The 14523-nt window shown below is 38.1% G+C and overlaps 2 protein-coding genes across 11 annotated transcripts in view; one reads left to right on the forward strand and one right to left on the reverse strand.

Moving 5' to 3' along the window:
• Positions 1 to 14523, forward strand: part of ELAPOR2 (endosome-lysosome associated apoptosis and autophagy regulator family member 2) — a 276913-nt gene that overhangs the window by 233717 nt on the left and 28673 nt on the right. The window contains exon 23 of one of the 8 annotated variants that reach the window (XM_055272847.2): positions 421 to 1772. The exons of 6 other annotated variants lie outside the window; for them this stretch is intronic. Coding sequence is in view for 1 of the 2 variants with exons in the window: in XM_055272849.2 (XP_055128824.1) it covers positions 417 to 431 (15 nt within the window). In the remaining variant the exon portion in view is untranslated. Of the gene's footprint in view, positions 1 to 416; positions 1773 to 14523 lie in introns of those variants that run through there. One more of the 8 variants, XM_055272849.2, reaches the window with a different exon arrangement.
• GRM3 (glutamate metabotropic receptor 3) overlaps positions 1 to 14523 on the reverse strand; it is a 222589-nt gene that overhangs the window by 34926 nt on the left and 173140 nt on the right. The gene's annotated exons all lie outside the window — the stretch shown is intronic.

Below are 14523 nucleotides of genomic sequence, written 5' to 3' on the forward strand. Positions count from 1 at the left end.
TGCATAGTATTTTATCATATGATGTGCCACAATTTATCCATTCTTTCGTTGATGGACATTTTTAGAAAAATTTTCTTTCAATTTTTAGCTTATATAAACAATGTTCTATCTTTAGCTGGGTTATCCTAGAAGCAAACCCCAAGACTAAATGAGTTCAAGTAGTTGATTTGGGAGGTTATAGGGCAATGGAGAAGTGAGACAAACAGGAATGAATCCAATACAGGATGTGTCAATGACCAAGTTACTGCTGAGGGCAAGTGGGTCTCAGCCTTACTGGGGCCTTGTGGGAGACAGTGGAAAGGAAATTGGGATATAAAACCCCAGCTTACTCATCAGCTCGGATGGGACAACTCTTGTTTGTCATTGGTTTATGGTAGAGTGGTAACTTCATGGCATTTTTGGTATGTTCTCTATAGGTAGAGCCTGTCTGACCAGACAAAGCTCTCTGGCAGAGAGTCACAGATACTGCTATTGAGAAGCTATTGGCATGTCTCAGAATAGTGAGTGGTAAGAAGATACAAGTGGGGCACTGACAGCATTTTCTACATGCTACCTTGAAGACTCTTGTATGTAAATTTTGGGATATACATATATAAGCATAGCTCATTTTATTGTGCTTTGCTTTATTGTGCTTCACAGATATTACTTTTTTGTTTTGTTTTACAAATTGGAAGTTTGTAGCAACCCTGCATTGAACAAGTCTATCAGTACCATTTTTCCAACAGCATGCGCTCACTTCATGTGTCTGTGTCACTTTCTGGCAACTCCTCTTGCAATATTTCAACTTTTTCATTATTATTATATCTGTAATGGTGATCTGTGATCAGTGATCTTTGATGCTATTATTGTAAATGTTTTCAGGTGCCACAAACTGTACCCAGATCAGATGGTGATCTTAATAAATGTTGTGATTGCTGATTCTGATTGCTTCACTGACTGGCCATTCCCCTATCTCTCTCCCTCGCCTCAGGCCTCCTATTCTCTGAGACACAACAATATTTACATTAGGCCAGTTAATGACCTTATGATGGTCTATAAGTGTTCAAGTGAAAGAAAGAATCGCTTAAAGTCAAAAGCTAGAGAGGATTAAGCTTAGGAAGGCATGTTGAAAGCTGAGATAGGCTCAAAACTAGCCCTCTTGCACCAGTTAAGCAAGTTGTGAATGCAAAAGAAAAGTTCTTGAAGGAAATTAAAAGCACAACTCCAGCAAACACACAAATGGTAAGAAAGTGAAACAGTCTTATTGCTGATACGGAGAAAGTTTTACTTGTCTGGACAGAAGATCAAATCAGACACAAGATTCCCTTAAACCAAAGGCTAATCCAGCTCAAGGTCCTAATTATCTTCAATTATCTGAAGTCTGTGTATATAGTGTGTATGTATTTGTATACAATAGTAAATTTGTATGTGAGTTTCAGTTGCTTCATATGCTTAATAATGATGTCATTTAATTTTAGATATTTGAGTGAAAATGTACTGGTATCTCATTGTGATTTTTTTGGTAGTTAATTTGCATTCCCCAATGCCTAATAATATTGAGCACCACATAAGTCAATCAAATGTCTAGAAATACTCTTTTATAAAGTACCTTTTCCAGTCCACTTGTATTGGATTTTTTTTTTTTTTTTTTTGAGACTTAGTTTTGCTCGGTCGCCCAGGCTGGAGTGCAGTGGCGTGATCTCAGCTCACTGCAAGCTCCGCCTCCCGGGTTCATGCCATCCTCCTGCCTCAACCTCTGGAGTAGCTGGGACTACAGGCGCCCGCCACCACACCCGACGAATTTTTTGTGTTTTTTTTTTTTTAGTAGAGACGGGGTTTCACCGTGTTAGCCAGGATGGTCTCCATCTCCTGACCTTGTGATCCGCCCGCCTCAGCCTCCCAAAGTGCTGGGAGTACAGGCGTGAGCCACCGCGCCTGGCCTGGATTTTTCTCTCTTTTAAAAATTTGACAGCAGGCGTGGTGGCTCATGCTTGTAATCCCAGCACTTTGGGATTTGGGAGGTGGGTCGCCTGAGGTCAGGAGTTTGAGACCAGCCTGGCCAAGATAGTGAAACTTCGTCTCTACTAAAAATACTAAAAATAGCTGGGCATGGTGGTGGGCGCCTGTAATAACAGCTACTCGGGAGGCTGGGGCAGGAGAATTGCTTGAATGTGGGAGGCAGAGGTTGCAGTGAGCCGAGATCGGGCCATTGCACTCCAGCCTGGGGGACAAGAGCAAAACTCTGTCTCAAAAAAAAAAAAAGTGATTTATATGAGTTTTTTATATTTTCCAGATGAGTACTTTTCAGATATATGTGTTGTGAATATCTACTCTGTGGCTTACCTTTTCACCTGCTTCTTAGTTTTGTCCAATAAACATAAATTCTAAAATTTAATGCCCAGTACAGTCTTTATTTTTAATGCCCCCAAATTCTTAATTTTAATGTCAATTTCCAATTTATGAATTATTTACTTTATGGCTAAGACTTTTAGCATTCTGCTTAAGAAATCTTTACCTATTTCAAGATTATAAATATATAATTCTAAAATGTGAGGATTTCAGGTACTGAAAAACATTTCAGGAGAATATTGTATCTTGAAGGTATCAGCTCTCCTTTTGTGCTGACATAGTGTGTTGTGTGTTTGACCTTAAGGAAATGGACTATAATATGTTGGAAAAATATTCAGTGTGTGCCCATCCCTTTGCTATTCCTAAGCCTCTCCAGAACAGGGGTGATTTCTCATTCAACTTTGTACTCTCATTAAGGAACACTGGACACATTGTTTCCTAAACAATTAGACTCATTAGAATCATCTCAGGAACTTAAAAATCATGCTAATGCCTGAGTCATAATACAGGCCAATTAAATGTGAATCTTAAGGGCCTTGACACTTTTTATATTATTATGTAGCTAAGGGGGCGGGGGAATTGCAGCCTCTACCAAGTGAGGCCAGGGATGTTGCTGAACATCCCATAATACGCAATGCACACCCTCAGAACAAATACATATCTGGCCCAAAATGTCAATAGTGCTGAAATTGAGAAACCTTGGTCTAGGGTAATAAATATTTGTATTTCTAGATATATTTTGAAAAGCTCAACCCTTTATGAAAATGGAAAATATCTATGCCTGATAAATTCCTTATGGTGTCACCATATTGAGGTTACTATTACCTAGTCTTGTTTTCTCACTATAGTCATTTCCAGCTTATACACTTCCTTGAATATGTGGAGTCCTCTCCTTTCCCCCTTCATCAGCTGTTTCAATTAAGTTTCACTCCTCCTACCCTACCCCAACAGTCACTACAGGCCCATTACACACAGATTTTCACAGTCTCCTTTTCTCCCCTTTTAAGAAACCAGTCAGCCAGCTGCACATCTCCTTCTCTTCAATCACCTCCTAGGAAAGAAGCAAATTCTTGTCTGCAGCAGGAGCAGGAGATATATAGTTTTCTAGAGCTAACTCACAAGCAAGAATGTCTGTTATTAGTGAGAGTTAAGTGGGGTCTCTATGCAAATTTTCTCCCTTTTAATTTCTATCCCCAACACAAACCTGAGCACCCAAGAATACTGTGACTTTGCAACAGTCTTCAAAATTTTCCAATTTTGTGAAGAGAAATTGTGAATTCTGATGACCAATTTAATCTGTTCTAGTTTTTTAATGTGACTGTCATATAGTACAGCTAAGATTTTAAAATGTCTTAAAAAGGGGAAAAAAGGCTTTCCCCAAAGTTGGCTAGAAATGCATATCCATGACTTTTTTAAAAAGGCATAAGCATCCCATTGTTCTGTCCTTAAATCACTTTTCCACCTGCTGTGCTAAAGATCTAAGTGCTGCAGAAGAGTGAAATGTGATATGGACAGAAGGTGTGAAAATGGCTGGGAAAATCCCATTCAGAAATGCTCTCAGAAGCCAACCGTGCAAACTATTAAAAAGTATTTGAAAATTGGTAGCAGAGCTAATATTCTGAAGAATGCAATCACAGTATCAAGGATACTTAATAAAATGAGCTTTCCCATGTTTAAGCAAACCATAGACTTCTTTATATAAAGAAGCAGAACAGGAAAATTTTATTCAGCCTTCAAGGATGAACTTTCCAAAGACAAGCACAGCAACTAAGCATGCAGTAACTGAAATTTCCGTGGGTAAGGCAAATTAATTTCTATTTTGTTGTTTTATGAATGCATGGACATGCATTTGGCTTTCTGTGTAGTATCACGTAAAGAGAATACAAGGTAAAATAAATGACTTCTCCTGCCAGCATGCTGGTCTATTGTTAAGTTGTCATGTGTTTCCTAAGCCACTGTAGCATAGCTTAGTCTTCTGTCTTCACAGAAAAGGCTGCATTATTGAACCACAAGATTTCAAGTGAACTTGTCAAATCTTCAAGCATATCCACACATCATTAAGAAATTCCAAAGCTACATCATCCTGAAAGGGTTTCTATTCCCCTGGAAATACTTGAGGTGACAAAATAAAATTTAAAAAGTTATGATTTAAAAAATGTTCTCCTCTTTTTCTCCCTTTTAACGTAAGGGTTAATTCACTTAGAATAAATCAAACACCACGTGTTCTCACTTATAAGAGGGAGCTAAACATTGAGTACACGTGGACACAAAGAGGAGAACAAGAGACACCAGGGTCTACTAGAAGGTGGAGGGTGGGAGGAGGGTGAGGATGAAATTCAAAAAAATGAAGAGAATAAAAATTTTCTCCTCTGCCCCATAATTTCTATTTTGAACTTATCTGAAAATAATGTTGTTAAGGTTATGATAAACTGGTTATTTTGTCCCGTTTTAGAAAATCTCCCTGGAAATTGATCAACCCCAGAAATCATTTGAGTCTCACTATTCCTCCAACTGTGCTCAATTAATAAGATAGATACAATTAACTATAGTACCCTAACATAATACCTTACAGGTGTATCTATCTATCATCTATCTATCATCTATCTATCTATCTATCTATCTATCTATCTATCTATCTATCTATCTATCATCTATCTATGCGCACACACACACACACACACACACACATATATATATATATATAACTTTGTTGCATAAATTTCCACATTTCTCATATATTTTTACTGAAAAACCAGGAGATGGGGCATTGTTAACATCCAAAACTTCACCCACAGTCATCCTTGAAATAGATGGAGAAAGTTAGTAGTACATGTGAGAATTATGGTAATCACATATCCAACTAGGTGTGTAATTACGAAGTAGACACAGTTATCTTTAAGGCTCTTCCACTTTCTTTATTTCTTAGCCTACCTTCTTGTTCCTGAAACCCACTCCTCTCTTGTAGCTCCAAGCAAAACAAATTGTCATCCAAGTACTACATACTGTATATGTTACCCCTCTCAGGAACAGTCATATTAAAAGATATCATAGTCAAAGGACAATATCAAATGTCATCACAAATAAACTATTGATGATGGGATCTGATATCTTAGTGCAGAAAGAATTTTGGACAAGAGCTTTGTCTCGCTTTCCTAAAATGATATACTTTGAAGAAGTAGGAATACTTTTGTTCTTAGATCAAGTTTTAGCCTCAGTCCCATGAAAACGGAACTGTTGCTTCCTAACTTCCTTCTTTTCCCACCATCTTATTTTCCTTCTCCTCAGAGAAGCAGCAGGTCTGACTGGTGAATCTAACATTCACCGAACCTTCCTCCCTAATGGGCAGAATCATAGCTATTAAAAGATAAGGCAGGAGTTCTACCTTCACTGGCTGACTGACAGTGGAACTAACTTCTCAGAACTGGCCTTGGTCATCTTCATGCACTCCTTTGCACTTCCAGTCTCTAGGCTATACAGACCGAGTGGGTCTTGACTCAGCAGCTCTGCCGCCGCTCCAGGCTGTCTCTCCCCACTGCAACAGGTGGGGAAGGAAGATCTGCCAGTCACTCCTCATACATAAGGACACCTGGGTGAGTAGGCTTGAAATCTGCTCTAAGGATGCAGCCATTTAGACGTTGTGGGAAACCAAAGCTTTCTTGGCTCATGGCCTACACTAGGGATCTAGCTGTCATATCAGAGAAGTCTTTTTAAGGGAGGGTGGTGGGAAAGATCAGGTACTAGCTCAGTTGTTAACAAGAATTGAAATTTGTTTCCTTTGGCTATTGATCCTTACATGTTTAGAACCCAGGAAAAGAAAAGGAGAAAGTAGGATTTGGGCACTAAATCCTATCCCACAGCCCCCAGCACCCACTACCGCCCCGCCCAAAAAAAAAAAACACCTCACACAGCTAACCGCTGAATTTCTGTTAGTTCTAGATAATAACATTTCTTTTTAGAAAAGGGCAGAGAGCACTAAGGTGAGGGGGATGAAATCACTTTTCAATTATTTGAAAAAAAAGGAGACGAATCTGGGAGGCTGAGAGTGGGGATGGTGGATGCTGGCTTGTGCATCTTTGCCTCTCAACTAGATATTGATTGCTGCTATTATCCCAATTTTGGTTCTCATTAAAAAACATATACAACATGAACAGCACCTCAAATATGTCCAGCATATTGGCAGGGCTGTGTAATAGGAAGCCATTATTATTTCTATGGGCTATTGTGATAGCCTTGCAGCTGATTTTCTGTTCCTAGTCCGTCCCCTTCTTTTCTGGTTCACATTCTCTAAAAACGTCTAAGGTACCACAGCTACCAGCATCCCATCACTTCATTGCATGAAGGTCTCAGTGGCTCTTCTGTTGCATTTAGTGATGTTAGCTGAAAGTTCTGTTCTTAGAATAAAAATAAATGTTCTAAGAAAAGACAAAAGTTATGCAATATAACAAGCTGGATTATCAAAGCTAAACAGTAACTTCATTACTGAATAGGGGTTAGTTATTAGACGATCTACTTTGCGAGTCAGCTTTGCGGATCATCCAGAGATTGATATGATATGTAGCCTTTCCCAATTTTTGGACTATCAAATTTTATTTTAATTGATTTACTTTTAAAAAAGATATCTAACATGTACTATATTGGTGTATCATGGAACTACATCCTACATAATAAAATATCACAAAGTATGAATTTCACAGTCCCACACAGTCTGGCCCACTTCCCATTCACCATTCATATCTCTCGCTCCATCCCTTTGCAATCCATGACAGAATCTAAGTGCCCCCTTTCTCTTTGCTCACATGCAACGTGCATTTTTTCCACTTGTGCTTTTTTTTCATCTCGTTCTCTGCTTTATATGCCCTTTCTTCTCTGTACCACCTGTAAAATCACTTGCATCCTTCAAGGCCAGCACAAATATTGCTTCTGCTTGCCCTTGTTGTATCTCAGCTGAAATTGCTAACCGTGATCCCACATTCCATTTCTCTGGCATTTACTATCTTTCTCTCACATTATATATTTTTCTGTGTATCTTATTATAACTATCTTCTTATCACTATATTGTAAGCTCCTTAAAGGCACAAACAGAACTTTATTATTTTTCAAACAGAAATTGTAACCTGGGAGCTATAAGCGAAATTCATCCTGAGAATTGTTTTGTTTATCCTGCACTGTATATTCAAAATATCTGTGTGAGTGTCCTTTAGTAAAATATTGAAAGAAAAAAATAGATGTCATTTTCTCTTGAAAGAGAGAAAGATCTGGTGCCACTGTGCTGTCATTCCACACAGGCACAGCCAGCGTTGTAGTCAGCCTGGCCCCCACCTGAAGCAGATCAAGCTGCTTGATGACTTATTTGAATTTTCACTTCTTTGTACAATGTTTTATACAAACTCTGTTCTCAAAAAAAAAAAAGTTGCTCTAAGCCAGATGTAATTATTTCACAAATATCAAGGAAGACGGGGAAAAATCCCACTAGTTAGAAAATTATAAAGGGGGGCCGGGCGCGGTGGCTCACGCCTGTAATCCCAGCACTTTGGGAGGCCGAGGCGGGCGGATCACGAGGTCAGGAGATCGAGACCATCCTGGCTAACACGGTGAAACCCCGTCTCTACTAAAAATACAAAAAATTGGCCGGGCGAGGTGGCAGGCGCCTGTAGTCCCAGCTACAAGGGAGGCTGAGGCAGGAGAATGGCGTGAACCCCGGGGGGCGGAGCCTGCAGTGAGCCGAGATCGCGCCACTGCACTCCAGCCTGGGTGAAAGAGCAAGACTCCGTCTCAAAAAAAAAAAAAAAAAAAAAAGAAAATTTTAACGGGAACGATTTTTAAATTTGATTTTCTTGTAAAAATGAGGAGAGAGGGAAAAATTAAGGAAGTGTGGTGACAAAGAATGCTAGTAAACGAGTGACGCTTGACCATAAACACTATCTTTTCTGGGGTCTCAGGACCTTTGTTGTACACCTCCACCAGAATATGATTCACCTTCAAGGAATCGTTTATTTTCTGTGGGTCCCCTGTCTAGACTGCGAGCTCCTTGAAGGCTGGGGCTGTCACGCATCATTTTCCCCTGGAGTCTGACTGCCTGAGTTGGAATCTCAGCTTTACCATGTACTGTCCACTTCATTTTTTGCATCTCGTTTACCCATAGGGTTAAATTAAAAGTGATTAGTCCAGTGTCTAATATGTAGAAAGTGTTTGATAACTGTTAGCTTGACTGCTAGAGTACCTACCATCTATCAGGTATTCAATAAACATTTATTGAATGAAAGAGTTAATAAATGAGTGAGTGAGTGACTCTGTGTCCACCACTGCGTAACCACTGTGCTGTTAGTCAGCTGGTTTTCTGAGCTTCGGTTAATGGTGTAGGTCTGTTCACAGAATTACATGAGCTATAGCAGTTCTTTATATTGCAGACTTCATTTACCTAAATTAGACTAAGTAAAATTAAACTACATGTTTATGACATAATCTTTTTCTTTCTAGTTAAAAAAAACCTTTATTCAGCCTTTTTCCATGGAGCACATTATCTGCAATATTGTCCCCTTCCAACTTTTGAAAATCATTTGTGAATTAACTGAGCCCCACCCCACCCCCAAATTTTGCCTGACTACTACCTCTGCTACAGGGGTGTGTCAAAACATACACACAAGTAAAAAGCTACAAGTAGTGAAGAAGCATTGGAATTTGTCTGTAGGACATATTTTTGGCTTTGAACTAAGAAAGAAAGAAAGAACCTGTGACTTTGCATTTCTCCACCTTGGGGGTCATCTCTGCTGGAAGATGGGCACTGGGTGACATTGAAGGGGAAAGAGCCTGGGAGGCTGGAAGCATTTACTTTGTTGCCAGTCTCAAGAAGCTTGAACATGCTTTTCTATTCCTGTTTTTTTTTTTTTTTCTCCTCTCAGGGAACATAAAAGATTTTTGATAGCAGGGATTTTTTGTTGTTAGTTTTAACTCTAATGCCTAGCATTTAATAAATGTGTGCTGGAGGAATGAATAAAGGACTTAGAAAAAGAAAGAATGATTAATATGAGACTGAAGGCAAGGAGCCTCCCTAAATATCAGCTGATATTCTAAGTTAATAACATTTTTATAAAGATATAATACATTGTGCTATAAATATTATCATAACACTCTAAAGGGATCCAGTACCTTTGGGGTTAATACTACAAAGCTTTCATCACAAAACTGAAAAACATTTGTAAGTGAAGTAGATTGTCCACTTATATAAGGTACTCAATATGTACTACCTGCTGCATTTATTTGAAATAAGCTAAGATACTCAGTTCTATTATCTCTTTAAAAATAATGACCTAGAGATAACAGTAATGTCCTCTCACCTCTCTACCCAAGCACTGTGATCCAAGATCCTGATGGAAGTCAAAGAATGCACCCTGTCTGTTGTAAATGCAAGTATGGGCTATTCCAACCATGAGAAGACACACTCACAGCTATTTCTAGGCAAAACTATTCGATATTTGGGTTTCGAATATCCAGTCTCCTTTTCCACAATATTGACGTCCTTTCTATATGCTATGAGCCAGATGCCTTCTCTACATCAAAAACTGCCCACAAACTACAGTGTGATAATTGATTATAGAGATGAGTATAAACTTAAATCACTGTAAGAGGTCAAGTATAGGTTCAATTTGTAAAAGTCTGAATTCATACCATGAAAAATGAAAACATTGTTCTAGTTAGTGGAATTTAATGTGGCCATCTGGGAATGGAAATTTTTTGGAAAGGTAGAAAGGATATATTCGAAGGTAGCAGGGAGTCTTCCCATACCTAGGTTCACCTAGAATTTGGTAGACACCAACCTTACATATCCAACTTCTATTCCCATTTTATTTTGATCTCACAGTACCTTCTGTAAAGTGGAAAGATAATTTTTGATTATTTTCACTGTAGCAAGTGTTTTCCCTTTTAGGACTAGGGACAAATTTGGAAGGAGGAGGAGATGGTTTGTGATTCTGGCATTCATGGATTAGAACATTATACATCTTGAATCAAATGCCTCTGAGAAACTGCACTGCAGAAACTGCAGTTTTGACACGAGTCCATTCTTTGGTTGCTGATCATAGCCATTGTGATGTGCTTGTGCCCCTAGGCCTGCTGGGCAGCATGGCATTAGCTTCAACTTGGGCTCTCCATCTCTGATTGTTGCTGCTACAGTGGCCAGTTTTCAGTACTTTTCTTCAAACAGTTTCAAAATTGTCTTTGGAGCACTTCTTTTGTTGGCTTTAGAATGTATGATTGCCCTTATTGAATGCATTATATGGCAACTCATTTGAAGCACAAGCACAAGCAATAACAGTTTTAGGACATCAATTAGAATAAATGTAAAGTCCTTTTTTCAAAGCTTTCCTTGATAATGTGTGATTTGAGAAGGAAGGAATTTGCAAAAACTTTGTTGCAGAATTAAGGAGAAAGGTGAAAAACTATTGTTTTCCATAGATTTATGGCTTACCACAGACACACAAAGACATACAAACAATGATGGTTATTTCTTTTTTATTTTCATCCTATAAATTCAGCAAATGGCTTCAAGCATCTCTGGCTGTGATAATTGCAGTATAAAGGGAAGTAGTCTTTCAAGTGAAGTAGTTGGAGCTGTCAGGAGGACTCCATGGGGACACATTTTACAAGCAAATTCATCTTACAATAAAGATGTCTGAGATGGAAGTTAGAGGTTCACTGTTTGACAACTGGGAAAGACATGAGGCTTCTCTGCCCATTTCTGATCAGAGGTCTGATCAGGGAGGTTGAAATTTGGAACCCAGAAAAGAAATTTAAGGTCAATAGTGTACATCTGCATGTCCAGGAAATTGACCCACATCGTGTGGCATTGTTGGATCAGATATTTCTCTTCCCTTGCTAATTGTTGTACTTACTTTCTTGAATTTTGGGAATTTGGGGAATTTTGCTAGGAAGTAACTAAGACTATAGGCATCTGCTGTGTATTGACACATTTGGTATATATGCACTTTTATTTTTTACTTAATAATGTCTTTAGTCTACTGGATACCTTCCCAACTCTTCCTTCTAATTACATAAGGAATAAATCATAAAGTATGTTTATGATTATTGCTGCATATGCATCTACTTGAATACCTACTATGTATCAGTGCTTGTGCTTCACATACATCATCTCATTTAGCTTAACCCAATAAAATGGGTTCTTACTGATATTTTACAGATGGGAAAACTGAGCATACAAAAGGTGAAGCCATGTGACTAGTAAGTGAAAGTCTCAGAATCAAACTCAGGTCTACATGACTCCAGTACTCGTGTTCTTAACTATGGTGTGTTCTATTCTACCTTACTCCAATTCTTAGATCCCCCAGTCTACTTTATGTATTTGTTCCTGGTATTTCAATAGGCCCTAACTGAGTTCATGTACCATAGTCATTATCACATGTTGATTTAGTTGGCTTGAAGGGTAGAGACCATGTTTTATTTATCATCAATATATAGCACAATAAGAGGCACATAGTAAGCATATTACTAATTGCTTTGTGAATGAACAACTAGCAATGACAAGAAGAGCTGGTCTTTCAGGCAAAATAGATGAACGCAGTGTGATGTGAGGATTTCTATAGATGGATCATTTGAGAAGGAATTCATTTTTCTTGTTGCCACACAAAGCAGTGATCCAGAGAAGAAGGAATGCTGTAGTCTGCAACATAAGATAATGTCTAAGGAGGTAGGCTCAGGGTATGTTGTATATATGTGTGCATGTGTGTGTGCATGTATTGCACTGATCTACTACAGTAGATTCAAATTCTCTTTCTGCCTCTAGATTGCACCCCAAGTAGTTGCTTTTGTGGTATAAGTTGCTTCTGGATAGATTTAGTGGTGTTGTATTGATAATTTCATTTACCCATGTGTATTCCCTAACAGATTGTAACTTCCATGAAGGCAGAGCTGAAACCTTTCTAGCTTTAATGTAGGCTAGAAGGTATAGGGCCTCACATGTATTATGTGCTTTAATAGTACTCCATGGATAAATGAGTTCCAAAACCCAACCAGATGACAGCTGAGACTTGACAAGGCTCAGAAAATCTGAGAAATATTTTCTCTTCTTTGCACTGACCTTTGGCCTTAGTTGTACTTTAAATTTTCCATAATAGTTAACATGAAAAATGATCAAAAGCTAGCTCTAAACAGCTCATTGAATAGCATTCATTTAAAAAATAATGGACAACAAAACAGAGTACCCTATATAGGATGGAACTGGAGAAAATGAGCTATATTTTGAGTTAATTTTATATTCATAAATAAGATTGGAATTGTAGCTCAGCTTTGATCCACCTCATTGAAAGTGAAAAGGGAGAACTGAGTATTTCCCCACAGGAAATCTAAAACTGAATACAGCAGAGATGATAATGGTGTTTTTGCTTAACTTTCAATAATGTATCATTTTATAATTTAATAACAATTCTAGGGAGATAACATTAGAAGGGACACGTAAAGCATTTAGGGTTTCTTGGAGAAAGCTATTTATAATTTTTAAATTATTGTGATAATTATTGGATAATGAGGAAGCTTAAAGTTACATCTGATCTACACCTTGACAAGCTTCATTTCCCCTAAGCTCTGCCCGTATTCCCAAATTGGAGAAAATAACAAGATTATTTTTCTTTTCATTTTACTCTTACCATACCAACTGTTTTTTTCAGTATCCTTGGCTGAGAATTTCTTCCTCTTATTTCTAAATATGGAGAACCTCAGGGTTCTGTTCTGTGCCTTTTTATGTTTCCTCTCTTCATCTTTTCCGTGAGTGATCGTAATCTATTTCCTGTCAGTTTAAATATACTGCTAATTCCCACACTTATCTCTAATTCAGAAATGGCCTTTCAAATACAGACTCAGAAATCTTACTGCTTATTAGGCTGTAAATTCTTGAAGGTAGGAATTGATGTCTGGAGTAGCATAAAGACACATGCAAGCATATGTTCATCTCAGCACTATTCACAACAGCAAAGACATGGAATCAACCAAAATGCCCATCAACAGTAGACTGGATAAAGAAAATGTGGTACATATACATAATGGAATACTACACAGTCATAAAAAGGAACGAGATCATATCCTTTGCGGTAATATGGATGGAGCTGGAGGCCATTATACTAAGCAAACTACTGCAGAAACAGAAAACCAAATATGCATGTTCTCACTTATAAGTGGGAGCTAAGCATTGAGTACATATAGAACACAAAGAAGAAAACAAGAGATACCTGGGCTTACTTGAGGGTGGATGCTGGGAGGAGGAAGAGGATCAAAAAACTACCTATTGAGTACTATGCTTATTACCTGGGTGATGAAATAATCTGTATGCGAAATCCCTGTGATATGCAATTTACCTATATAATAAATCTGCACATGTACCCTTGAACCTAAAATAAAGGTTAAAAAAAAAGTGCTTGCCGCTTAGTAAGCTTCAAGGAATGTTTGTTGAAAAGCAATAACAGCCACTGGATGGGGAAGCACTATATTTTTCTTTGTTTACCCATTTAATTTCTGAAAGCTTCTGCCTTGGCTGGAGTGCCTGCTCTGCAAATGCTACCTCTCTGTCAATGCTTAGTTCAGAGGCCACTTTCTCCATGAAACAATGTATTCTTTTAGCTAGAATGACTTATACCTTCCAGGTACCCATGAAACTTTACCTGGCCATTCTTATGGTACTTAACCGTGGATGAATTTTTATACGAATAACAGAGTCAAATAATCTCAATGCTGAGCATATTTGCGATGAAAACCACATCTTACTCCTCATTGCCCCAGTCTGGAATCTTTCTACTGCACTGAATCATTTCATCTTTTTATGTTTGTTCTTCTGTAACATGAGTTGGCAGTAGGATAGACTAAGAGATGATTTCTGTTTCTGATATTTGATTACCTATAAATAAAAAGACATAAAATAAGGAGACAGGATAAAGTCTGGTTTGCCCAAGAAAATACTAGTTTGTGCATGTTCTGGCATAATTATTCATAGTGCTTCCTTTCACTCTTATAAGTGGCTGGGTTGGACGATAAAGTATATGTTCACTTAATCTATAAGGGTGTAGTAAAACACAGCCTGTGACAAATTTCAAAGAGCTTTGTGTACTGAAAATAAAAAAGGAGAATAGTAATATGAAATTGTGTATAATGTAAATAATTTCCCCAGAATTTGTATTTGCATATGATGGTAGAAAC

Source organism: Symphalangus syndactylus, chromosome 3 (assembly GCF_028878055.3).
Source record: "Symphalangus syndactylus isolate Jambi chromosome 3, NHGRI_mSymSyn1-v2.1_pri, whole genome shotgun sequence".
Classification (NCBI taxonomy): Eukaryota; Metazoa; Chordata; class Mammalia; order Primates; family Hylobatidae; genus Symphalangus; species Symphalangus syndactylus.